This window comes from Corylus avellana, chromosome 2 (assembly GCF_965113065.1).
Source record: "Corylus avellana chromosome 2, dhCorAvel1.hap1.2, whole genome shotgun sequence".
In the NCBI taxonomy this organism is placed as follows: Eukaryota; Viridiplantae; Streptophyta; class Magnoliopsida; order Fagales; family Betulaceae; genus Corylus; species Corylus avellana.
In genome coordinates this window covers 20,911,432-20,939,050 of record NC_142491.1, presented here as the reverse complement: position 1 = coordinate 20,939,050, position 27,619 = coordinate 20,911,432, and the positions used below count along the sequence as shown (strand labels likewise).

Sequence of the window (27,619 nt, the reverse complement as noted above, 5' to 3'; positions counted from 1 at the left end):
CGCCATTATCAATTTCAGATTGCATAATCCCAGGTTCTTTTGTTGTCCCTACCTTTGACAAGCCCATTCTGTTCGTGTCCTGTTTCAGAAAGAGAACTCTACAAAAAGCCAATCATTACTGCTGCAAAATAACCGCTTCATTTATTATTACCTTTCAGATGATGTTTTTTATTTTTTTGGTTTGAAAAAACATTACTATGTATCATAAAGATAATAGTAGTTTCAAGTGTTTTTGAGCGTTGTGTTTTTGGTTTATTTGTTAATATTTTTGTTTAGAAAAGAAAAAACAAAAAGAAGAAAAAACTTTATCAAACAAAGCCAAATAAGCATCTCAATTTGCCCAATACCACACCCAAAAGACATTCAATTTACATCCTCAAGAGCAAGGCAAGGCCTGAAGTAAAGAGGATTTTGGCTTCCCTATAGTGAAAAAATCATTGGAGGTCGTCTAGAGTTCTTCAATCATCCCATTTATACTGTTTTTTTTTTTTAATAAAAAAAAAGGATATTTACAGTGATTTGATTAACTGGAAGCAACCAAAACTCAATAAAGAGACATTATCCAGAGATCAAATCCCTTTTCTTTCAAATATAATCAGAAACCCCCAAATGAAAACAGCAACCAATAATTTAGCAACTTGAAAGAGCTGTAACACTTCACACTTTGAAGTCTACAAAGCTTATAAATATTTTCTTCAGTCATACAGCATGATAAAGGCATATCACTCAATAAATGCTCAAGCACAGAATAATCTTCTCTGGGAACTGATTAGGAGCCAAAATTGCTTCTCAATGCTTCATTACTAATTTTTCTTCTGGCGTTGCTGTACAACCTGCCAATTTGCAATTCAGTAAGCATGCGGTTGAACACCCTTATAGATGAGTTTATTTTGCCTTTAAAACTCAACTATAATCACTAAGCATGTGATGTTGTCCTAGGACAAGTGAAGGATCCATCAAGTTTCATGATACTTTGAAAGAACTGGAAAAGGGAAACAGCTCAGATACACAAAGCAGGAAGTACCTGTACTCGATGTGCTTGTTGGAGCTAATGAGTACCAGACTGTTTCGCATAGTTCGTCTTCCAATTCCAGCATTGCCCTTTTGCATCATAGCAACAAATTCACCATAATCGATCCTTCCATCCTAAAACAACACAGCATATACAGCATAACAAAAAGATCAACAAACAAATAGGAAAGCCCGGAAAAAAAAAAAAAAAAATCAATAGGAGAGAGGACAAAGGAGAAAGGCTAACAAAAAAGGAAAAAATCAAGTGAAATATGCCAATTTAGTTGTATAATTGGCATATTTAAATGTTCATACGAAATTGGCATCCCAATTTAGTTGTATAATATGTGCTGTAGACAGAAGACTTATAAACCCAACCTCAAAAAGTTGTTGATATATAGACTTTTGAAAGGAGAATCCAGATGAGAAAATTAACATTTATTGTCCTATGATCTAATGCACAATGGCATAGAAAGAGAGATTCAATCGCTTATATGCATAGCATCCACACTTTCAGGTGAACACTTAAATTGACCTCAAAAAAGAAACCCATGGGTATGTTTGTTAATGTGTTTTAGGGGATGTTTTTTGTTTTTGATTTGAAAAAGTATTATGACGTCACATAAAGGTAAAAACAATTTTGAGTATTTTGCGTTTTTGATTGTTTAATAATCTTTTTTGTTCTCAGAACATAACAAAAGACAAAAAACAAATATTTTAAAAAACATAGGCGAGATTTATAAGCTTTGACAAGATATTTTTTTGATAAGATGCTGCAAAGAAGATATTTAAAGCTTATTCGTACAAGATTTAAAATCATTTAGAGACAATTATATTAAAGTGCACAAATACTTCCCAACAGAGGATTATCAGCTTGAAGGGGAACAAATTCAGATGACTTACATTATCTTGATCAACTTCTCTGATTATATCTTCAAGAAAGACATCAGTCATATTATGTTCAGTACAGGCTTGCTGGAGCTCATCAACTGTAATATAACCGCTTCCGTCCTTGTCAAAGTATCGAAATGCTGCAACAAGATGTTCCTCACGTTCAAGTTTGTTAAGATGAACTGTTGCAGCTATAAATTCCCCATAGTCGATAGTCCCACTGTTGTCCACATCAGCCTGCACACAGCTAACATAGATCAGGTAAAAAGAACACATGAAATGACATTACAAGCATAATAATCCAATAGGGAAATGTCAACCCCATATTGCACTTCAATGATCATTTAAAAGAAGTAACTAAGGGATTCCCATACAATAATGGATAATGAAAAAACTAAAAGATAAAGAGAAGGTCCCTCCACTTCAAGAGCATGTTGCACAATGGTACAAAATGGTAAAAAATGAGAGAGAGAGAGAGAGAGAGATTCAATTGCATATATGGACAGAATCCAATCACTCAGACAAGTACTCCAATTGAATTTGGAAAAGGAAATACAAATTTAAAAGCTTTGACAGGCCATTTAAAACTTATTGGTTCAAGTTTAAAAATCATTCAAAGATAATTATATTAGAGTGCATAAACGTTTGTTGACATAAAGTTCTCTGATTAAGAGGAACAAATTCAGATGACTTACATTATCTTGATCAACATCTCTGATTATATCTTCAATATGCTCAAGATAAGCAACAGTCATGTTATGTTCCGGACAAGCTTGCTGGAGCTCATCAACTGTGATGTAACCATTTCCATCCTTGTTGAAATATTGAAATGCTGCAATGAGATTTTCCTCACATTCTAGTTTGCTAAGATGAACTGTTGCAGTTATAAATTCCACATATTCGATAGTGCCACTATAGTCCACATCAGTCTGCACATAGCTACAATAGCTCAGGTAAACAGAACATAATGAATTCATGAAATAACATCGTGAGCACGATAATCCAGTATGGCAATGACAACCCCATATTAAAGTTCAATGATAAACTATAAGAATTAAGGGACCATAGTTGATGGTCCCACTGTTGCCTAAATCAGCAGGAACACAATTAAAATTGCTCAGATAAACAGAATGTAATGAACCCAACAAACAATGCTATGAGCATAATAATCATATACGGCAATGGCAACCCTGTATGAAACTTCAATTATCCTTGAAAATTAGTAATTAAGGGATTCTTGTATCATAAAGGATAATAATTTTGTCCAATGTCCACCAATTATCTATTATGATAAAGGAAGAGACAACAAAACTTCTTAATTTTCCAAAAATATTTACAAACAATACAAACATATTAGCTTCTGAATATGTAAATTCCAAATCAAAAGGAGCACCAAGTATGATAAAAATTTTCCCATGATCCCAACTTCCTCATTGACAACACATTTCCTCAAAAGGAGCAACAAATATGCTAACCTTTGCATGAAAAATGGCCCATTACTCCGGCAACTATCTTACAAAGTGGATGGGAAAAAATCCTCTATTTAATGTTTCTTAAATAAAAATATTCATATATGTTGGGGAGATAAACGGTTTGAAAGTTTTTACCAAGAGTGCATTAACATACATATTTGAACTTTTCCTCGGTTGTGAGTCTTTTTACATTTCCAAGAGTGTCCCGCGTCAAGAGTTGCGGAAGCGGACACAACTCTAAACCAGACGCGTCCAAACACCCATCCCATGAAGCAAACCATGGCTCTGATACCATTTGTTGGGAAGATAAACGGTTTGAGAGTTTTTACCAAGAGTGTATTAATATACATATTTGAATACCACTCTAGCCCAAAAGCCTAAACTAATGGGTTTTGAGTCCCCTTAGGTATATTAACTACTTTTTTTATTTTTTATTTTTATACTCTCTCAATGTGGAACTTAACACTCACAAGTGCACTCATAACAATATAGAATATTGTCACAGAGTATACGATACAGGAACCTTCACCTTTAGAAAACCCCAACAATATTAAAGTAGAGCGTGACAAATAAAGTACATGAGTTCTAGTGCTTCAAGCAAGAGTGCAAAACATGAAAGGAATTTCATTTCAGGATTAACTTTACCCAAGTTTTTATTTTCCAAGTTCCTAATATAACATGACAACACAAATTTATTTATAAATATAAACGACGTATTTTGATCATCAAAAACACAGAATTAATGTGGTTCCCAATACCCTAATTCAGCCACATGCAATATATCTGAACTGAAATGAAGTGATAGCAAACATGCATTCAAGTTATAATGAACATAGAATAGCCAATTGAAACAAAAAGAAAAAGAAAACTATTGAATCAAGAAGAAGAAAAAGAACATGATGGTGAAGAAGAAGATGAAGAAAATGAACAGAAAGAATTAGATGATGATGGAAGTACAAAACAAACACAATAAACACCAGCAAATCAAGTACTAGATATGAAACAAACGTCTTACGGCTTCCAAAAGACCAAGTATTTCTGTATCCTTCAAGACAGAGCCATATCTTTGCAGACCAGCTTTCAGTTCATAATACGTAATTCCACCACTGTTATCAGTATCCATCACCTTAAACATCTCTCTCAAACCAGCAATCTCTTCCTCAGAAAGTCTTTCAGCTATTACCTAATAGCACAAAACAGAGACATAAAAGTTCCATCAATATGAATACTAGATCTGCTATTAAAAGAAGCATAGCAAAAGTCAATATCAAACATCAGTATGCTTCTCAACTAAACAGCCAAACTGATATGTAGCATCTAAACGTTTATTCAAACTCATAATACACACACTCTCTCTCTCTCTCTCTCTCTCTCTCTGTGTGTCCTTTATCTTTTTATTTCTATGTCATGCACTAGTACTTACCCGTAAAGCTGCCTTCTTAAACTTATTCATTGCTGAGAACTGTTTTAGACGAGAAAGTACAGCTGGATCCGGTGCTGTATCAGGAGCAACTCCATTTTGACGTATCCAAGGATGGCCTAAGCAAACAACTAAGAAAGATAAATCTCAATTCGATCTTGAAATTTGTTCAAATAACAAGGCAACAAGGTAGCAAGCTACATTAACAAGTATGGTAAATTCTCACTTGAGAAGTTTTTTTATTATTCTAATTTCCAAAACTAGCAAAACACTGATGAAAGAACATATTACAAATCCCTATTTAAAAGGAGAATATAACGTAGCATTTATAAGCTGAGTAACATTGAATGCATAGTAGATCAACCTGAAAATCTATTTACAGAAGTCTTAAGTTTTTGTAACACTGGAAAACACCTACAATGTAGTGCCTTGGTAGCTTATACATGTTTTACAAAATGATCGTAATGCCTATTAGTCATGCATGAGGTAATAGCATCATGGAAAATGAACATCAACAAAGGGAAAACAGAGCAGTTTAATTCTTTCAGTCTACATTAGATGGTTCAAATAATTGCATAAGGTCATGATGAAAATGACAGGAAGCATATCAAACATACATAAAACTTCATGAGCAGTCAAACATTCTGAAGGCCGAGAACATAGCATTTTCCGGATAAGGTCCTTTGCACTGCCAGATATTTGGGGCCATGGGTCTGATTCAAAGTCAATATGTCCCTTCAACACTGCATCAAATACTCCCTGTTCTGTTTCTGAATTGTTAACATGTAAAGCTTTCAGCATATGCACACACAATGGAACTTTCACTCATTGCAACAGCATACCAAATCATAGATACCTGCACAAAGTGGAGGCACACCACTTAGCAATTTATATAGTATGGCCCCTGCTGTCCATACCTCTGCTTCTGGCCCATAACGCCTGTCGATTACCTCGGGAGCCATGTAATGTCTGCTTCCAGCCATATCAGTGAAAACTTGGGCTGAAGTAGCAAGCCAAATAAAGTTTTAGTATCTCCCTTTACGCCTCAAGAAATGTATTCTAGCTCTTTAATCATTATCTAAAAGCAACAGCATTAACTTCACAAAATTGACAAATTACCTTGCAAGTTATTTATTATAAAATATGTCTCCACATTTTGTTCACATTTACCAGATAGGCATGAACAAAAACATACAACCTTAAAGCGTAAAAATGCTTCATTGCATTTAAGGTACAACATTAGGACCTGAATAATTTCAAAAAACAAACCAATTAATTACAGAGGAACTAATTCAGGTGCTTTAACTTCTTTAAATTGCAACCAGTTCATCTAAAAAATCAAAATTAAAAGAGAAACAAGTACAGGTGCATGTTAAGTTACCTGGTTCGAAGAAAACAGCGAGCCCAAAATCAACAGCTTTGAGAGAGAAATCATCATCTTTGTCAAGTAACAAGAAGTTCTCAGGCTTTAGATCTCTATGCATAACCCCAAGCAAGTGGCAATCCTCAACAACCCCCACAATGATCTTTGTTAATTCAGCAGCCTCTCTCTCACTGTAACGTCTCCTTTGGTTGATCCATTCAACCAACTCACCACCTTCACAAGGCTCCATCACAATATACACATACAAGAGATCCTCATAAGCAGCCTTGATGGTCACAATATTCTTGTGACCTGCTAAATGGTGCAGTATCTGAATCTCCCTCTTAACATCCTCCACTTCCTCCTCAGAATTCAACTTCTTCTTTGAGATAAACTTACAGGAATACTTAATCTCCGTGGCAATCTCCATGCATAAATAAGTACTCCCACGCAGTTCCCGTCGTAATTCACGACCCAACACGTAAAGTTTACGGAAGTTAGCGGTCTTGTGTCCCAAGACATGATAAGCTTTGTCATTAATTCCACGGCTCACGATGGCTTCTTTCGAGGGGGAATTTATGGCAGGTAAGTTTTCATCTTTGGGGTTTTCTTTGGAGATCTCTGGGGCAATGAGCTCTTGGGAATTCAAGCTGGAACTGGATTGGTCAGAAAAGTGAGGTACGTTTTCATCTTTGGGGTTTTCTTTGGAGATCTCTGGGGCAATAAGCTGCTGTGAATTCAAGCTGGAACTGGAGTGTTCAGAAACGGAGTGGTTGAGCCGAAAAGATCTCCTTTTGGAAGATTCAAGGATGCCCATGAAACAACCCACAATTAACCCACGCTCACTTAACTGCCTATTGCACAATCAATAATCTCTTCATTCACTGAGAAATTCAGACTCAACCAGCCCCTAATCCTAAATAAAATTTTCCTTTTGGAAGATTCAAGGATGCCCACGAAACAATCCACAATTCGCCCACGCCGACTTTAACCGTCTATTGCACAATCAAGAACCTCTTCATTCACTGACAAAATCAAAGACTCAACCAGCCCCTAATCCTAAATAAAAATTTCCATTTGGAAGATTCAAGGATGCCCACCAAACAACCCACAATTCGCCCACGCTGATTTTCACCGCCTATTGCACAATCAAGAACCTCTTCATTCACTGACAAAATCAAAGACTCAACCAGCCCATAATCCTAAATGAAACTTTCCTTTTGGAAGATTCAAGGATGCCCACCAAACAACCCGCAAATCGCCTACGCTGACTTTCACCGCCTATTGCACAATCAAGAATCTCTCAATTCACTGACAAAATCAAAGACTTATCAGCTCCTAATCCTAAATAAAGAAGCTTGAAAAAAATGAACACAACAAATATGCAGTAAAACACAAATATTATATCAAAATGAACTCGGCGTTATTTTGTTGGTGACAAAGATCAAACAAAAGACCAAAATCTTTTTCCCAGGAAAAATACAAAATAAACAGACCCACAGGAATTCATTGATCACCCTGCTAGCTGAATATCCAAAGATCAAATTTTGAAACAGAAAAATGAAAAAATTACAGAAGAAATGAAAAGGTCAACACGAACACGTAAACAACTAAACATGCATAAAAGTTAAGGAGGGCGAGAGACGGAGCTAGTACCCAGTTAGTGAAAATGAGAGAGACAGCAGGTAAACAGAGTCCACGTAGCTCAAAGATGGAGATGTTCAATGGCGACTTGAAGAAATACAACTGATCTCATAAACTACCATTTTTACCTCTTCTTCTTCTTCTTCGCTTTTTTTTTTTTTTATCATCAAAAGGGTAAATGATGATACGAAGGAATTTTCCTAGATTTATTGTCAAAATCATTCTTGTTTAGTGCAATAAATATATCAAAAGCAAGTGAAGAAATTTATAAAAATAAATAAATAAATAAATAAAAAGGGTAATAATCAATTGAGAGTAAAAATGTATCTATTTTTTTCCCCACGAAGGATGGATATAGAAATAAATTGTCAATAAGTAATTTCTGAGCATGAACACCTTATAAATATATGTAATATTGTATTTAGTTCACTCTTTCGCGATACCGATGGTAATTCAACAGGCCGGAAACTATTTTCGCTTTTTTTTTCTTCTTCTTTTTGCTATTTTTAAAGTTGAAAAAAAAATTAAAGGAGGTCTATATGTATTTATGCTTGATTTACTACATATATATGCATGCACGATAAACATACAACCTTAAAACATAAAAATTCTTCTTGCATCTCACAGACAACATTAGGAACTAAAATATTAATTTGTACCTTAAAACGCCGTTGTTGAGACAGGATTCATCATATTTGTAAAAAAAAACAAGCTAGTTCTCAGGCTTTAGGTTTCTAAGGATAACCCCAAGCGAGTGGCAAGCCTCAACAACCTTTCTCTCCGTGGTAGTCTCCATCACAGTCTGCACATCCAAGCTAGGGATCCTCATGAAAACCACCTTTTTGTGGTTTGCCACATTCGGCGCAACCGCCTCAGAAGTGAACTTCTCTTTTCAGAACGGCTAACGATGGCTTCTTCCTTGGTGGGAGTAATGGCAGGTGAGTTTTTATGTTCGTCGTTTTCTTTGGAGAAATGTTGGGCAACAAGCTGCTGGGAATTCAAGCTGGAACTGGAGTTGTCTGAATGGGCGTTGTGCCGATAAGATTTCCCCTTGATAGATTCGCGGATGCCCATGTATCCAAACGACACGGCCCTGAAAATATGCATTACAAGGACAAGAATAGAGGCAGAGTTTAGTATAAACGAGGGTCGATCAACCGCTAATAAATTATGTTATTAATTGTCTCCAAGAACTAACTCAATCGGTTGGAAATTACGTTTCATAATACGTTTATCACTAGTTCGAATCTCTTTCTCTCCCGTGCGGACATATAATATATATATATTTTTTCCTTTTGAGTTGAGGGTGGTAATGGGCTCTCCCTCAGGCTGAAGGATCCATCATGTGCCTCGGGGGCTGCAGGCTGGGGGCTCGCCCCCCAAGCCAAAGGTGCGTTGGCAGTGGCCATGGGCAAACCCTTCCTCTGATCGACGTTGTTTTCACAGCATCTATGACAACGAAGAAACTCTTTTTTCATTCAGATCCTCTCATCACCCAGCAAAAACAACAGGAAAAACTAGACCCATCAAATCTTTTGTACAAAAGGCGAGGCTACCGAGAAGCAAATGATTTAGGTTCATGAGAAGATTGAACAAATGGTGACTATGAAAACAAAAAAGAGAAACGCAGAGAAATGCTAAGGTGAGTTGGGAGTGGCCATGGGCAAGCCCTTCCTCCGAACGACGTTGTTTTCACAGCATCTATGACCACTAAGAAACTCTTTTTTCATTCATATCCTCTCATCACCCAGCAAAAACAACAGGAAAAAATATACCCACGACATCTTTAATTTGTACAAAAGGCGAGGCTACCGAGAAGCAAATGATTTAGGTTCATGAGAAGATTGAACAAATGGTGACTACAAAAAGAGAAAAATAATAACCCAAACCAGAAACTAACAAAAACAATGGTCAATGAAACACCAAGGGCACAAATAATGCTCAGCAAAACTTGGAAAAAGAACAAAAGCCGATAAATACCTTTTATCAGAGCGGTTCTTTCTTGGGAGGTTTCGCTGTGCAGTGGGAGGATTGCGATGCCGTGTGTGGCAGTGGGCTATTGCTCAGTCGTTTCCTGTAGTGCTGCGTCCGGTGGTTGGGCTGCCCTAACATGGTGGTTGGGTTGCTCTAACAAGGTGTGGAACTCCGTCGAAGTGTGCAGTGGGAGAGCGGGCGCTACTCCGGTGGTTGAGTGGTGCGATGTTAATTGTTATAGTGTTGCTCCGGGGGAGTGCCGCTGACCGTCTGAACGGCGTGCGGTGCTGTATCTCCGGTGACTGGAAACGAGGTGTGGAGGTGTGCAAGCGTGTGAAACGACCGTTGCGCTGCTGTCTCTCCGGTGACCGGCTGCGAGGTGAGGAGCGTTGCAGTCTGCAGATAGTGGGAACGAGACAAGCGCTTAAACACGCTCATAAAAACACCTCTAAGTAAAAGTATGCAATGTTTTCCGTGAATCATTTTTGGGGTCATAAATTACACTTTACTCCCTCGAAGGGGATCACCTTCGAGAGTTACACTTTACTCATTTTTGGGGTCATTGGTTACACTCCCTCATCAGACTCATAATAAGTCGAGTCGAACTATTCTTATATTTAATGTTTTCTTAAAAAAAAAAAAAAAAAAAAAAAAAATAGCTTAAGAAGCCAGCCTGCATATGAACATTTGTTTAGCCTAACTAGTTGAGTATGGAGCGTAAGTCAATACAACAAAGTACTTGGTTTCAAAGAGAGATGATATGCATCCTTTTATAGATAAACAAACTTGGGGATTGATATTTTCTTAGCAATGTGGGACAAGTTAACAGATTGTATTCAGACTACATTGAGACAATGCCCCCTACAAAAAAAATATTTTTTCAACGTCTCTCTCAATCTCCCTCACCAGTCATAGCACATCTTTCACCTAAACTCTCATTTCCTACTATCCCACTCTCGCTCACCAGATAGGTAGTAATAGTGTTTGGGTATGTTTGATTCTTCAACAGTTTTTGCCTTTTGCAATCTCTCTCAATAGTTTTTACTTGATTCTTCTTCATTTCGTTTAGGTCTGCTCTAATTGAATCGGAGTCTTTTTAATAATTGCTCTTTCTCTCTTTGATCACGAAGAGTCTAAAATTTTTCATTTTCTAACTCCTAAATATAAATACAAATTTAAGATTTTAATAATCATGAGATTTATAATTAATTATGTGTTACTGAGATTGTTTCGTTGAATATTCAATTTAGGATTTGTGTTCGTGATACATTTCATTTAATAATCGAGTTTATATAAGCCGCCAGCTTGCTCACTTAACACCGTTACCCAAACTTCATTTTCCTTTTACAATGGACCCCACCTTCATAACTACCAGAAAACTCTGCTCTCTCTCTCCCCTCCGCCCATCACATCCCACACCTTCCGCCTCCGCCCACCACCGGCACTGAACGCACCGGCGAAGCCCACCCACCACGGCACGGCACCAGCTCGGGCAGCCACCTCCAGCCATTTCACCTGCCCCATTTTCCCACACTCCTCTCTTTCTCGGCGACGCCCACTGAACGACATCACCACTGAACGCAACCCACGTCACACCACCGACGATTCCCCCCGAGTTGAAGAAGGTATTTATACATGTTTACATATGAGGATTAGATTTTTCTTTATTTATGATGTAATTGCCTAAATGGGTTTGCTTTGGTTTTTGTTTGGATTTGTTTGTTTATCTACAATTGGTGGTTGTTTTGTTTTATTTCGAAAATGGGTAAGAATTTTAGAGCTTTTAAGTAATGAGTTTGAAATGAAATTTGATTTTTGCATTGGTCAATGACTATAGAAACTATAATTAATATTGTTGCCGCCTTACCAGGTTAAGACGTTTCACGTTTGTATATATAGAAGAACTATTGGATGTGAGTTTTTGTGGTGTAGGTATTTTTATTTATCTTTCCTGTTTAACTAGCATGAGTGCTGATTACTGAGAGGACTCGTTACTTTTGGCTTGTTTAAATGTCTGCTCACAATGCTATTACAGAATTTTATGTGTGGTTATGCTTCCTTGTGGCAGAATTTTAAATAAGGCATGGGAGCTTACTTCTCATCCATACGGGACTGAAATTATTGCCTTAAGCTGTTGCTTCTTAAAAGCACAATCTTTCTGTATATTAGTTTGGGTAGGCTGTGAATGCCTTGCCTTAAGCTTTTGCCTCTGAGAGAGACGCTACATCTTGGCATTTAACTTGGGAATAAATTAAAGATTGTAGAAATGGAAAACTAAAACTTGGATTAAATCCAAAATAATATTGGATTTTAGACAAACCATAGAATTAAGGTTTTTCTTTTCTGAGTTAATTAAACAGGATTTCTTTAAAAAAAACATGGTGCAGCTGTTATGACAATTCGTGAACTCTTTGATTTTATAGTTGATCCTTCTATTGCTGATGAGGCTGTGGGCAGTTATCTGGAAGAGGTTTGGTAATTTATACTCTCAAATTTTCTGAAGGAGTTCAAGACTGCTTTCAACGGGTTTATCTACCAGAAAATTTGGTTTACTCGTGATTTCTTCTTACTCTCTCTTGCTCTACAATTCGTTTAGTGACCCAGAAAATTATTGGAAGCGTGGAAGAAAATTTTTGAAGCTTTGAATTCCTGCATTTTCTCTTTTAACGACCCAGCATCCCCACCTATCCTCTTAGCCTCCATCACTACCAGCGTCCCCACCTCTCCTCTTAACCGCATTGACCCAATTCATATTTTGGTATGAATTGGGGACAAAAAGGCCAAACAAAAGCAAAGGAACAAGAAAAGAAACTAAGAAAAGGGGTACGGAGAATATTGGGGATCACGCTTGAGCTCTTGTATGTAGCCGAGCTCACGAAGGGCATGTCCTGAATTAATCTAGATGTTTTCACCACCGGAAATCATTTTCTCATAGCAGAGACAGATCGAGGCATAGATTTCCAATAAAGAGAAAGACAAGAAAAAGATTGTGTTTGGATGTTTCACATACTTCTTTGAGGGACAGAAATTAGCTACAAAGTGGTTTGTAGCTAATTTATACAAATCAATCTAATAAAGTAACATGTGTCCTTAAAACATGTAATTATCACATGCTTTTTTATGAGAAATGATTGGTATCAATAATTTGCCCATATTTTTTTTTTTTTCATATTCTCTTACAAAGTCAATAGATCAACTATTAGATTTGTAGGGTATACAATTGACATAAGTTCACAAATCTAATGGTTGATTTGTAAGATGATACAGGAAAATATGGGCAAAATATTGACAACAATTTTTTCTCTTTTTTTGATTAATGCTATTAAAAAAACATATGAAAAACACATGCTATTGAAATATATGTGCATCTCACATGCTTTGGGGACACGTGTCACTTTATTAGAATGGTTTGTATGAATTAACTACAAACCAGTTAGCAAGCTAATCTCTATTTCTCTGAATCTATGAGTTTAATTGCGAGATTTGGTGTTTCCATGCTCATTCTATTTAATATTTCAAGTTGCCGTGTCAAACTTTTATTAGAGGATGTAAAATAATGGGTTTACACTAAAGCTTGATAGAATTTATTCTCTTACCGATATTTTAGCTAAAACTTTCATTTCCTTAAGCTCTCTTCATATTCTCTATTATAATTTTTGTCATATTTATACTTTATATTTAGAGAAATGATCTTCCTTCGTATCTCATTTTCACGCATTTTTATATTTATTTCCCTTCTCTCCCTCTTTTTTCTCTCTCTACATGGGAATTTTTAAGAATAAAAAAAAATAAAGATGGAGGGAAAAATATATTTAAATAGAATAGAGTGAGATTTAGAGAGTTTATTGTGCGGTGCTTTTAAAAAATTGCTAATTAAACTTAAAAATGTGAGTCATTTAACCAAATTTTAACTAAAGATTACAAAGTTAAATGAAAATGCTCCTGGTGGACAATAATTAGCTTCAAATCCTGGTTTGGGCCTAATTTTTGCATTAGTCTAGTAAAATGACATATTTTTAAAATATGTAAAAATTACTTTTTTTTTATTTTTTTATTTTTTTGGTAACAAACCGAAATCCATTAAAGCAGAAAAAAGGTTACAGGACAGACACATAAAGCTAACAAGCTTAGACAAATTAACCCAATCCAAACAGACTACAAACTTCTCAAAGTAGGTGAAGATGGAAGTCATCTACGAATGTAGCCCAAGAAAACCCTTGCTGCGGCGCAATCTGATGGATACTACCATCTGGAGTACGACTACCCCTATCAAGCATATAAAAAGACTTTCAAAAAAGCCATGGTGATTTAGATGCACAGTAACAATGGAAAAAAAGGTTTCCAAAAATAAAAGAAAAAAAGATCCACTTCACTTACGAAGGGTCTGAAGCCTAACCGGATCGGGTTTAACAGAAAGCAACACAACAACGTTACAGAATAAAACTACAAGATGAAAAGCAGAGTAAAATGTCCAAAAAATAGCAACGTCGGAGACGCAAAGGGCCACGAGCCGATGAGGGAACCAAGAGACCGGCGTAGGTGGTGGATGGAGGTGGAGCGGCGAGAAAGATGCCTCACGCTCCAGCACGTGTTGAACACGCTTCGACGCATGGTGGCCGGATGGGGGGGACGCTGGTGGCAGACAATGGCAGAGACGGCCAGGAACCCTGTGGAGTGGCTCGTGAGCATCCGAGACTTCCTGAAATCAAGAGAACAGATTTTGAAAGAAACATATCCAAAATTTTCAAGAAGAATGCGAAACCCAAACTTGGAGCAGCTGATGATGGTGGTGGTCAGAGGTTTTGCGGTGGAGGATGGGGCGTTGCAATTTTTGGATAGAGATAAAACGCTTAAAGCGTTAGATAAGGCCTCCGAGGAGGCGGATAGGATCTCTAAAGAGACGATTTTGGCCTCTAAAGAAGCAAGAAAGGGAGGGGGAGGGAGGAAAAGGGAAATAGAGGGAAAAGGGAGGGGGGGGAGGAAGCCGTCCAAGGCTGCCGAGGAGGAGCTTGGGAGATTTCTAGAGGAGAGAGAAGAGAGTGTTATGCTCTCTGTTGTTAGAGGCGCCATCTACTTATTTTTTATTAATGTTATTAAAAGAGCATTAATTTTTGCCGATTTGTGGGGCCCAAGCGTTGTTCTCCGACAACCTACACACCTACACATAGGGCTAGCAATTTAACCCATGACCCGCAAACCCGACACGTAATTTTAGGGTTAGGGTTTAGGTTAAACAGGTTCGGGTCATAAATGGGTTTATGACACGTTTAATAAACCTGTCGGGTCATGTCAACCCGCGGGTCGACACGTATATATATATATTATTTTTTATTTTAATCTCAAATTTGTATATATACGTTTAAACGTGTTCACGTGTCGTGTCGTGTTCGGGTTTGGGTGTTCGGCACATTTACTTCAACGTTTCGTGTTTGGGTTGACATGAATTTGACATGCCAACCCTTTTTGCCAGCCCTACCTACACACAGTCACCATTCCCAAACGATTCTTTATTCAAGAAGAGAAACGATCAAACAAACAGCCAAGGAGGTCAACCTCTCTTAGAATATATTCTGTTATTTTTCTCACAGTTTGTAGTGTCTTAGAGAAAAAGAGAGTTTGCTCTTTTGTTGGTTTTTTCTTTCTTTTGTTGTTTTATTTTATTTTATTTTTTTGTGTGAGTGAAATTTGGGTGTATTGAGACTTGGGGTTTTAAGTGATTTTCTCCATGTTACTCTTTGTACTCTATCTTTTAATAGTGAATTTCCTCCAAGTCGCCTCTATCAGTGAATTTAGGCTTGTTAAGCCGAATCACTTAAATCTTTGTGTCTTGTATATTTGATTTATTTTCTATTATGGTCTTTTTTGGTTCTCTGGAATCCTAAATTTATTTTCTATTATAACATGTATTGAATTACTTGTTATAAGTCGACTATATAATGTTTATGATTTGTGGAGAACATAGCAAAACCACACTTTATTGCACACATAGCCTATCAGCCGATTATCATTCACTTATGAAAGCTTCTACTTCGGCAGCTCTCCTACAATGATAAAATGAGTCTGTGATGGCTTCTTGGGACAAGCCAACATGCGCTGCTCAAGGTTTAAAATATACGAAAATGGACCATGCTGTAACACGTGTTACAAACTTGCACAAGAAAATGATGTTTATGAGAAATGGAAGGAAGTTTGTTCATTAAAAGAATAATAAAATATTTGATTGTTTATAAATCAGTGTGAGACACCAACGACGAGAAAACACAAAGGAGGGATGAATGGCTCTTCGCTGTTCTTCCCTCCTCCCCTTTCCTGTTTTTGTTCTTGTCTCTCTTTCTCATGGTAGCAGTGTTCGGTGTCTTTTTTGTACTCTCTTCCAAACTCCGTTTCTGGCGGTTTTGTTTTAGATCTAGATCTAGTTTTTAAAACTCAGATTTACTCGTCTTCACTAGCCAAGGATTGTAGATCGATCGGTGTGGGGGTTATCTCTCACCGTCGGAAAAATAAAGTTTTGAGAATTTGGTTACTCAAAATTTTATTTTATGGGTATATGGTGTCACATTTGTTTTCCATATATAGTTGCTGATGGGTAAGCAATTCAAGGGCTGTGTCGTTTGGAAGTTTGGAACAATATCTTCCATACATGGGAATCTGCAAATCTACCAAGGGGAAATCTTATCGGCGCAACACCCATCCCGACCACTCCAATTCTAGCTCGAATACCCAGCAGCTTGTTGCCCAACACTTCTCCAACGATGAAAACTCACCTGCCATTATTCCCACCAAGGAAGAAGCCATCATTAGCGTGGCGTTGACAACCAAGCTTATTATGTGTCGGGCCATAAGACTGCTAACGTTCATGATCTTTACGAGTTTGGTCATGAATTACGACGGGGAAGATTAGCAACTACTTATTTATGCATCGACATTGCCACGGGGATTGAGTATGCCAGTAAGTCAATCTCAAAAGGGAAGTTGACTTCTGAGGTGGGTGTGGAGGATCTGAGGAGGGAGATTCAGATAATGCACCATTTGGCGGGCCACAAGAATATTGTGACCATCATGGGTGCTTATGAGGATCCCTTGGATGTGCATATTGTGATGGAGCTTTGTAGTGGTGTTGACTTGTTTGACCAGACCATCAAGAGGGGGCATTACATGGAGAGGAAGGCTGCTGAATTGGGAAAGATCATTGTAGAGGTTGTTGATGCTTGCCAATCGTTTGGGGTTATGCTTAGGCATCTAAAGCCTGAGACCTACTTGTTGCTTGACAGATATGATGATTCCTCTCTCAAAGCCGTTGATTTTGGGTGCTCTGCTTTCTTCAAACCAGGTGACTTAACAAGATACTTATTGTCAATTTGTGAAGTTATTGCTGCTGCTTCCTGCTTGTAGACAATTTTATTGAGTCTAACACTTCATTTGTAGGGCCAAGTTTTCATGAATATGACTCCAAGTGCTTGTTATACGGTTCCAAGCGCATGCTACATCGCTCCCTAGGTACTCCATGGGCATTATGGGCCAGAAGCAGACATACGGTCAGCAGGGGTCATACTGTATATATTGCTAAGTGATGTGCCGCCATTTTGGGCAGGTATGTGTGATTTGGTATATTACCCCAACGAGTGAAAATTTCATTTTGTGTGTGTTTGCTGAAGGCTTTATCTTTTTGTAATTCAGAAACACAGCAGGGAATATTTGATGTGGTGTTGATGGGAGATATTGACTTAGAATCAAACCCATGGCCTAGTGTATCTGTCAGTGCAAAGGACCTAATCCGGAAAATGTTATGTTCTCAACCTTCAGAACGTTTGACTGCTCATGAAGTTGTATGTATGTTTAACCTTTCTGTCATTTTCTTCATGATCTTGCCCTATTATTTGGAAATCTAATGTAGACTGAATGCATTAAACTGATATTTTTTCCTTTGTTGATGTGTGTTTCCATGTTGCTATTACATCCTGCATGACTACTAGGCATTACCATCATTTTGTAAAAAATGTATAAGCTGCTGAGGCACTACATTTTGGGTGTTTTCCAGTGTTATGCGAACTTTAGACCTTGTAAAGTAGATTTGCAGGTTGATCTACTATGCAATCAATGTTTAAAGACTTATAAATGCAACCTTAGTCTGTTTGAATGAACTGTATAAGGTATTTGTAATATGTTTGAATCAAGTATATGTGATTTATTGTTTTTATTTACATCTTACTGCTTTTGAATAGGTATTTGTAATATGTTTCTTTCATCTGATTCAGAGTTTTCCTAGTTTTGAAAGATTAGAATAATGTAGTTTGCTACCTGGTTGCATTTACTTGTTATCTAAACTAATTTCATGATGAATTGAGATTTATCTCTCTTAAGCGCCTGGTTGCATTTACTTGTTATCTGAACTAATTTCATGATGAATTGAGATTTATCTCTCTTAAGCGTTTGTTTAGGCCATCCTTGGATATGTCAAGATGGAGTTGCTCCTGATAGAGCACCGGATCCAGTTGTACTTTCTCGTATAAAACGGTTCTCTGAAATGAAGAAGTTAAAGAAGATGGCTTTATGGGTAAGTACAGGTGCATGACTCGGGAATAAAAATATAATTAAGGACAAAACACACACACACACCGAGTGTGCTAGCTGTGTGTGTACACTTTTAGATACAGGATTGCACCAATTTAGCTGTTTATTTGAAAAGCATACTGATGTTTGATGTTGAGTTTTTCCATGCTCTTTTTAAATACCAAATCTAGTATTCATATTGACAGAACTTTTTTGTCTCTGTTTTGTGCTATCAGGTAATAGCTGAAAGCCTTCCTGAGGAGGAGCTTGCCGGTTTGAGAGAAATTTTTAAGGCGATGGATACTGATAACAGTGGTGAAATTACATTTGATAAACTGAAAGCTGGTTTGCGAAGATATGGCTCTATCTTGAGGAATTCAGAAATACTTCATCTCATGGAAGCCGTAAGAAGTTCGTTTCATAGCTAATACTTGTGTGATCTGTTTATTGCCTTTGTTTTGTATTTCATCATCATCTAATTCTTTTTGTTCATTTTCTTTGTCTTCTTCTTCATCATCATCTTCTTTTTCTTCTTCTTGATTCAATAGTTCTGTTTTTGTTTCAATTAGTTGACCTATGTCCATAACTTGAATGTATCTATGCTATCGTTTCATTTGTGTTCCGATATATTGCATGTCTGCGGCTGAATTTAGGATATTGGAATCCACATCAATTCTATGTTTCGGATAATCATTTCGTAATTTATATTGACAATTAAGTTGGTGATGTCATGTTAGATGAGGGACTTGGAAAATCATTCTTTGGTTAAAGTTGATCCTGAAAATCACATTCCATTAATGGTATGCACTTGTGATTGTAGCACTAGAGCTGAGGTATCTTATTTGTCACGTTCTTCTTTAATATTAGTTGGGGTTTTCTGAAGGTGGAGACTTGTGCAAAGTATGTACCACTTTTGATGAACGTCGACTCCCTCAATTTCTGCATAACATACTTAATGCGCCTTTTGATTGGAAATTTGCATGGTTAGAAATCAATAATGTTTGCATTGTCTGAAAGTTTATTGGGAAATTCAAGAAGTTATGATGTCTCTTCCTTTATCATAACAGCAAATCGGTGGACATTGGACAGAAACATTAAATTGTAATATATGGTTGATATTGCTGTATTGGATTATTGTGCTTATAATATTGTTTTGTGGGTTTCTTATTTTCTATTTATGTGGGTTATTTTAGCTGTGTAGGTTGATGTTGACGACAGTGGGACTATCAACTATGGGAAATTTATAGCTGCAACAATTCCTCTTAACAAACTAGAAGGCAGGGAACTTCTTATTGCAGCATTTCAATACTTTGACAAGGATGGAAATGGTTACATTACAATTGATGATCTCCAGCAGGCTTGTGAAGAACATAGCATGAGTGGTATTTCTCTTGAAGATATTGAAGATACAATCAGAAATGTGGATCAAGATAATGTAAGTCATTTTGTTCTCTTTAAGCAGAGAACCTTTTGTCAACAAAAGTTCATGCACTCTAATATAATTTTAAACCTGAACAAATACAATTTGAATGGCTTGTCAAAGCTTACAAATAATATGTATTTCCTTTTTTATATCTATTTGAGCTCTTAGTTTGTTGACCAATCTCAGATGTTCTTTTGTATATTTGTTGTTTTAGGACGGAAGGATCGATTATCGTGAATTTGTTGCTTTAATGGAAAAGGGCAATGACAGAATTGGAAGGCAAATACAACACAATCTGAATTTGAGCAAAGGTTCAATCTGGGGGTCCTGGTTGCTCACAGCAGAGATGACTTACACGTCTTACAGTTAATATCCTTCAATAATGATTTTATTCAAACTCTGAACACAATTGGGGCACAAAAGCTTTCTTTATTAACATCCAAAAGACCTCTTTATTTTTATGATTATCAAGCTGTAGCTTCTAAACTTGCAGTCCTGTATACTGACTTGGCACATCGGCTTGCTGTGCAGGAAAGCCAGAAGAAAATTAGTGATGAAGCTTTGAGAAACAATTTTTATTTTTTATTTTTAATGAATATTGAGAAACAATTTCAATTCTTTGGTTTGAAAACCTTATCTTGTGTTACAGAAGATTTGGGTCCCAGAGGTTCTGTGCTTGAGAATTTACTGTGTAATGTATTCATCATGCTGTATGACTGAAGAAAATATGTGTATATTATGTATAAGCTTTATAGACTTCCAAGAGCAAAGTTTTACAGCTTTTCAAGTTGCTAAATTATTCATTGCTGTTTTCATTTGGAGGTTCCCTTTTATATGTGAAAGAAAAAGGATAATGTCTCTTTGCTTTGATTAATTGATTCTGTAACACATCTCCATTTTGTTCATAATTTCTGAATGATTTTATGGAAATGGTAATCTGGATTGTAGAAATGAAATGAGGAATGAAGAACTTGGTTGAATGAAATGAAATCTGAAAATTGACTGATTGAATGTAAAACAAATGGGCTGTCCTTACATTTATGGAAAATGTAAGGACAAAATGGAAAACAAATGGGCTGTCCTAATTTCTGAACAAATGGTTGGGCTCAGCTTCCAACCATTTTAACAGCCAAGCTAGCAAGCCAGGCTAGCAAGCCAGGCTAGCTAGCTTACAACTCTGACAACTAAAATGGGCCTCACTATTACTAGAAGGGGCTTAACTATTCAACACTAAAGTAATTATGAAAAATGGACTACAATTATTTATCCTAATTACCCATATTAGACGGAAAAAAAAAAACATATTAGACCTTTGACAATTGACATGTATATGATGTTTGTGAGCCTACTGTTATCTATCCAAATAAGCCTCTCAATTTGCCCAAACCCAAATAATAATAATAATAATAATAATGTTATTTTGTAGACTGTTATATAACTGTTATATAATTGAGATAACATGTCAGTGAAAATCAAATTTTGAATAAGTAAAGGCATTGCAAAAAGAAAAATTAATGATTAATTTTGACTGTTACTCATTTCAATTGAATAAAAATTGTACAGCAGATTACAAAATAATATACATATATAGAGAGAGAATTCCCTCTTTCCTTGTTAACTACGGATAACTTATCCAGCAACAACCAACCAACTTGACACTTAGAGTCTGTTTGAAATTGCATTTGAGAAATAAAGTTTTCAAGTCAAAAAGAGCTTTTGGACAAAAGCTTCATTTTTAAGTTTTTGCCAAAAGTGTGTTTTGGCCATTTTTAGGTTTTTTGGATCCTTAAAAGTCCTTTTAATTTTTTTATCAAACGAATACTTTTTTTTTTCAAACGGACTTTTTGAATGTTAAAAGCACTTTTAAGCCCCTCAAACGCAATCTTAAACAGGCCCTTAAAGCTTATTTGAGATTGTGTTTGAGGAATAGAGTTTTTAAGTCAAAAAGCATTTTTAGGCAAAAGCTTCATTTTTAAGCTTTAGCCAAAAATGCGTTTTGGTCTTTTTTAGGCTTTTTGGATCCTTAAAAGCGCTTGTAATTTCTTTACCAAACGAATACTTTTTTCTTCAAACGGACTTTTTAAGTATTAAAAAAACTTTTAGGCTCCTCAAATGCAATCTCAAATAGGCCTTATCTTCGTGTATATATATACGTAAAGCATGATACCCAATCTCTCTCTCTCTCTCTCAATCGGCAAATAATGGCAAAATCAGCGTTAACGTGCAAAGCTAGAAGAACCCAGAAAGGGTTTGGTTTCTTAGAGTCGGAGATGGACGTGGCTCGGCAGCTAATACAACTCAGTGGAGAGTCATTCGATGACCACCACGACGATCGAACGATAACAACGATAACAGTTGTGCGACTCCTTACAAAAACCTTGAGTTTATCACATGAGTATATGTTTTCTTAATAGCATGTGATTCTTAATGATTTAAAAGGACCTTATAGTAAATTTCTTACAAATTGAATTGTCACATGAATTTGTAAATTACCTTCTAGTAAAAGTTGTGCTACCTAAAGCATTTTTCATTGTAAAATTGATACCATGTACACGAGTAATGCTACAAGCCCATCTTTTGTCCCTCCAAGAATGATGTGGCTCTTTAAATCACCATTGGACTTATGATTGTTCATTATTAGATTTTGATCAAATGATAATTTTAAGAGCCACATCATTCTGGAAAGAATACAAGAGGGACTTCCAGAATTACTCTCTTATATACCGTGATTTTGATTGTAAAATTATATTTCATGTCTATTGATAGTTGAACATTCATTATACTATAAACTGGCAAACTGCCTTATTTATTCTCCAAATATTATGATTTTATATGGTGTTAAATTACCATTTGTCCTAAAAACTTAAGCTGATAAAAAAAAATGTAAATTTAATTACTTCATCATTATTTTAACACTTCTCCTCACGTATGGGCCCAAACTCCATTTTAATAGGTGAGGCCTAACACGTAAAATATTTAATTTAAATGGGAGTGAATTGAAAGAGTCAAAGTTCGATTTCAGGACCTTTGGCTCTGATACCATGTTAAATTACCAGTTATTCCAAAAGCTTAATAGTTGACAAACTTAAGCTTTTGGGATAACTGGTAATTTAACACAGTATCAGAGTCAAAGGTCTTGAGATCGAACCTTGACTCTATCAAGTCACCCCCCCCATTTGAATTAAATATTCCACGTGTTGGGCCTCACCTATTAAAAATAAGTTTGAACCCACACGTAAAGGGGGTGTTAAAGTAATAATTAAGTAATTAAATTTACTTCTTCCTGTCAACTTAAGATTTTGGAATAACTGGTAATTTAACATGGTATATAAGAGCCACGTTTCTGTTTCTGTGGCTTTCAATAAAAGTCTTACCACATTTCTATGGTGTTTTCTAGCATTATCGTATGACGATCTCCCAATTTTGTTGTGATCCACGACTCTATTCATTGGCAAATCTTGCCACAATGAGGTTTGGCTCTTCACAGGATTTTTAATGGCTAGTTTCCGTTCTCCGGCCTCATTGTGAGTGTTGGCTTGGCCCTTAACCGGATTCTTTTAGCGGCTTGTCTTCGTTCTCCGGTATTTCTCTGGCCGTCACTTAAGACGATAGATCAACTCCTCCTAGTCCAAATCCAAAGAGATCTCAGCTGTCTAGGCTTCCATGCGCCTCTAGAACATTATGTTCGAGAGTCACACACCTCCAATGGTGTTCCACACGCTTCCACGTGCCGGCAACACGTCCCACGCAGGTCCACGCGCCGGCCACCTTCTGGCACGTGTGATCCAAGCGCCTCACGTGCACCAAACCCTAGTTAGGGTTTGGCGCATGTGGTGCATGTGTGGCGAATGGCCGCATCATTTGGCGCGTGCACCACACACGCCAGACTCTTCTCCTCCTTCCCTGTTGCCACGTGTCCTTTAGATTTGCTGTCATGTCAGCCCTAGCCTCTGCCACATGTCATATCCGAATATATATCATACTCATCTGGATCCAATATTTTTGACCCGATCCTACGGGTTAGAACCGAATCATCTCTTACGGGCCAGACCGACCCATTCAACGGTCCACAGGTTTCGGCCATTTTGGCCCATGTAGCCAGCCAATTTGTCAACTCGGTTTCGAACGGCCTCAACCCGATCCAACGGGTTTCAAATTCGGTTCGGCCCACTTGGTTTCTCAACCCAAACCGGATCCATCCAAGTCACCAAACCCGATCTAATACCAGTTTATAACCGGGTCATCGGGTTCAAATGAATCTATCCAAGCAGTCCAAATTAGTCAACCCAATTCAACGGGTTAGACTTGATTCATATCATTTCGGGTCAGACCATATTCAATGGTCCATTGGTTTTGGCATATTTTGGCCCAATCAAACCGGCTCAATCTACCCTATCCAATAAGGCTCCAATTCAAGACCCAACTCCATCAAGTTGGCCCAAGTCCACCAGTAGCCAGCCATCAGCCTACTGCCGCCGCCACCGTCCTTTGCCTCCGGCCACCACTTCAGTGAATTTTCTAGTGACCAAACAAAAAAAAAAAAATCATAATTTCCCTTTCTTTTTCCCAAACTCAAGCTCAAACTCAGGCTTGCACCTTGAGTTTGAGGAGGGGTGTTAGAATATTTTATATTATTTTCTAGGTTTATTCCATACCTTAATTAGTTTAAGGTTTTTTGCTTATCACTCTTAGCCTCTCTATATATAGAGGCCAAAGTAATCATCATAATATAGAAAAGAATAATACAATGTAGTCCATTGTTAGCTTCCGCTCTCTCTTCTCTCTCTTTCTTCCGCTCTCCACAATATATTTAACATATATATTTGAGCAGAGAATTAGGCAGAGGTTGCTGTGGCTCTGTCTCACTTTGCCTTCGGCCACAACAAATGTCTCAAGTCAATTGCTGCTGCATATTGGAAACCTCTGCCTAATTCTCTGCTCAACTATTTACCTTCTTTTGCTCATATAAGCAGCAGCAGTAGTGGATATGGTAACTCAAACCAGTACAAGCCGCACGCAAATATTGTTTCATCCCAGATTGGTTCTTTGTTGAGAGTCAGCAATGACAATCCATCAGTGGTTCGAGATGGAAGGGTCTCCACCAGCAGCCTTCTTGCGAACTCAGGCATTAAGCATGGTTCTCTTTTGTCTGATGATTCATCTCTACATTCTGATTCTGGAATATTGAATGATGGTGTCAGCAATGGGGTTGTTAACCATTCAAGGTCAAAACCATTGGACAATGTTATGTATTCACAATACGTGTTGGCTATGTGTACATTAGCCAAGGATCCATCTCCACGCATAGCGAGTCTTGGTCGACGGGTGCTGTCCATTATAGGGATTGAGCAAGTAGTGGCAAAACCTTTGAAGTCCAGTAGTGGTGTTCAATTTGGTGAACCAACAATAGCATCTCCACCTCCTCTTGTTGGATTAGCTCGATCATCTTCATGGTTTGAGATGAATGCTAGTCATTTGCCTTTAACCTTTCAAACTTCTTCTGTCAGCCCTCTTCGACATAATTATTTAGTAGGAATGGGAATTCAAAGAGTTTATTCTTTGGAGTTCAGGCCTCATGTGTTGAATTCTCTAGAGACAGGACTAGCTGACCCACTTCGTGGTGCCGGGGGATCATCTGGGGCTTCAGAACCCAGTCTGCTTCCACAATCAACAATCTACAATTGGAGTTGTGGCTACTTCTCCAAGCCACTTCTTATTGTATCAGATGATAGTGAAGAAACACAGGCTAGAAGAGAGGAGAGGGAGAAATTTGCGTTGGAGCACATAGCAAAATGCTAGCACTCATCTATTAGCAAGCTTAATAATCCAATTGTTAGCTAGGATATGAGGTCGAAACTGGTTCCAAAACAATACTGCTCCAACCTTTCTCCCCTATTGTTATTGCTGCAGATGAGAGTGAACAGATCAGGGTATGGAATTATAAGGATGCTACCCTGCTCAACAGTTTTGATAATCATGATTTTCCTGAAAAAGGAATTAGTAAGCTCTGCCTTGTAAATGAGCTTGATGACAGCTTACTTCTTGCTGCTTCATCTCATGGAAATATCCGAATTTGGAAAGATTATAATCTGAAGAATAACCAAAAGCGTGTAACTGCATTCTCTTCAATTCAAGGCCATAAACCTAGTGTGCGAAGTAGGAATGCTGTTGTGGGTTGGGAACAGCAATCCGGATATCTATATGCTTCTGGTGAGATATCATCTATTATGTTATAGGATAACTGGTAATTTAACATGCTATCAAAGTCAAAGGTCCTGAGATCGAACATTGACTCCGTCAATTTATCCCCATTTAAATTAAATATTCCATTATATATATATATATATATATATATATATATATTTCAACATGGTATCACAACCACTTTCTTGTGGCCTTCAACGTCCTTGACGTTTCCTATTGTTCTACTACATCCAAGTGCCAAGGTCCTCCATGCGTCACCACTAGTTATCTCGCGCCGCCTCCGGCCACCATGCGCCTCCCACACCTTCTACCCATTTAGCCATGTGCCTCCAAGTTCATCCAAACACCTCGATGTTCCCATCATTCAACAAATCAGACGCAACAAATTTCAGAGCCGCCTAGATCAACCAAAATGGACATTGCACATGCTCCCACGCACCACCTGTCGCTATGCGCGTAGGATTCACGCGCCTCCACTGCCTCTGCCGGATAAGTCTATTCCGTTATAGCTATTCTCCTATTCTAGTTTTGGTGTAGAAATGCTAGCTATTTAGCAGTTTGGTTTAGGATAGTCCTTATTTAAGTTTTTTTTGTAAAAAAAATAAAAATAAATAAATAAATAAAGAACCGGTCTAAGTGGACCACATCATGTGTGCCACGCTCCGGTCAGGTTCAGTGCGCCAATCTAATAACCGCCCAAGTATGCTCTTTTTTTTTCTTTTTTTTTAGCCCAAGTCGTCCCTTTTTAAGTTTTGGCCATAGTCAGCCATTTTGAAGTTTAGCTCATTGTCAGCCCGAGCCTCTCGTTGGCCTCTTTTTAAAGTTTGGCTCATTGTCAGCATAGACCCGTTGTCTGCCCCTTCTAGAGTTTGGACCGTTGTCGGCCCTTTTTAATCTACATTCACCAGCCACCACCTGCCGCCGTCACTGGCCGCCCACCAGCCGCTGTCTCCTCCGGTAAGCATCACCTTCAACGGCTTGTTCCCGGCCTCCGCCACCGCTGTCATCATTGTTTTTTATTTCAAACTCAAGGTTACAGAATCTTCCACCTTGAATTTGAGGGGGATGTTAGAGTATACAGTATATATTTTCCATATATTCCATAATTATGTTAATATCAAATATTCTCTATTTATGGGCTGATTGTAATCAAATATTGGGGTTATAATCAAATCATACTATAATTGTATTTAGACATTACCCAATAAATAGGGACCTTTTGTATTGTAGATAAAAAAAAAAAAAAAAAAAAGTTAATGAGCACAGTATAGCCCTTAGAGGTATTATGAGTGGTGGGTGTAGGTGTCTAACACCGAACCACCCGTAAATTCTTTGTGTTTATTTTTTTTATATTGCTCCCACTTATTTTCGCATCATCATTATGTCAAACAATATTCCACTTCTAGCAAAGGGAGTCAAACTTAAATTAATGTTGTCGTTCAGCTTAAGAGCTTTGGTGATTTAATGGATTGAACATTGATTCAATCAATTCACCCCTCCCCATTTAAATTAAATATTCCACGTGTTGGGCCTCAATTATTAAAAGGGAGTTTGAGCCCACACATGAGGAGAGTGTTAAAGTAATGATTATGTGACTAAATTTACCTCTTCCTATAAGCTTAAGCTTTTAGGATAACTGGTAATTTAACATGGTATTAGAGCCACTT

General features: G+C 37.4%; 1 protein-coding gene and 2 pseudogenes across 2 annotated transcripts; 2 read left to right on the top strand and 1 right to left on the bottom strand.

Moving 5' to 3' along the window:
- Window positions 1–963: 963 nt before the first annotated feature.
- On the bottom strand, window positions 964–8,875 carry LOC148587464 (calcium-dependent protein kinase 26-like). Its single transcript, XM_088512627.1, has 8 exons — window positions 8,743–8,875; window positions 6,176–6,931; window positions 5,651–5,794; window positions 5,412–5,564; window positions 4,798–4,913; window positions 4,390–4,557; window positions 2,598–2,831; window positions 964–1,146 (listed from the first exon to the last, which is right to left on the bottom strand). Exons 1-8 carry the CDS (start codon window positions 8,873–8,875, stop codon window positions 964–966), a joined length of 1,887 nt encoding a protein of 628 aa, XP_088368753.1.
- Window positions 8,876–14,741: 5,866 nt separating this feature from the next.
- On the top strand, window positions 14,742–20,526 carry LOC132183618 (calcium-dependent protein kinase 26-like; annotated as a pseudogene). Its single transcript, XR_015911594.1, has 7 exons — window positions 14,742–17,103; window positions 17,200–17,366; window positions 17,453–17,605; window positions 18,214–18,329; window positions 18,562–18,729; window positions 19,527–19,760; window positions 19,963–20,526. The product of XR_015911594.1 is annotated as a calcium-dependent protein kinase 26-like (transcript).
- Window positions 20,527–21,949: 1,423 nt separating this feature from the next.
- Window positions 21,950–25,984, top strand: LOC132169388 (regulatory-associated protein of TOR 1 pseudogene; annotated as a pseudogene).
- The last annotated feature ends 1,635 nt before the right edge of the window (window positions 25,985–27,619 follow it).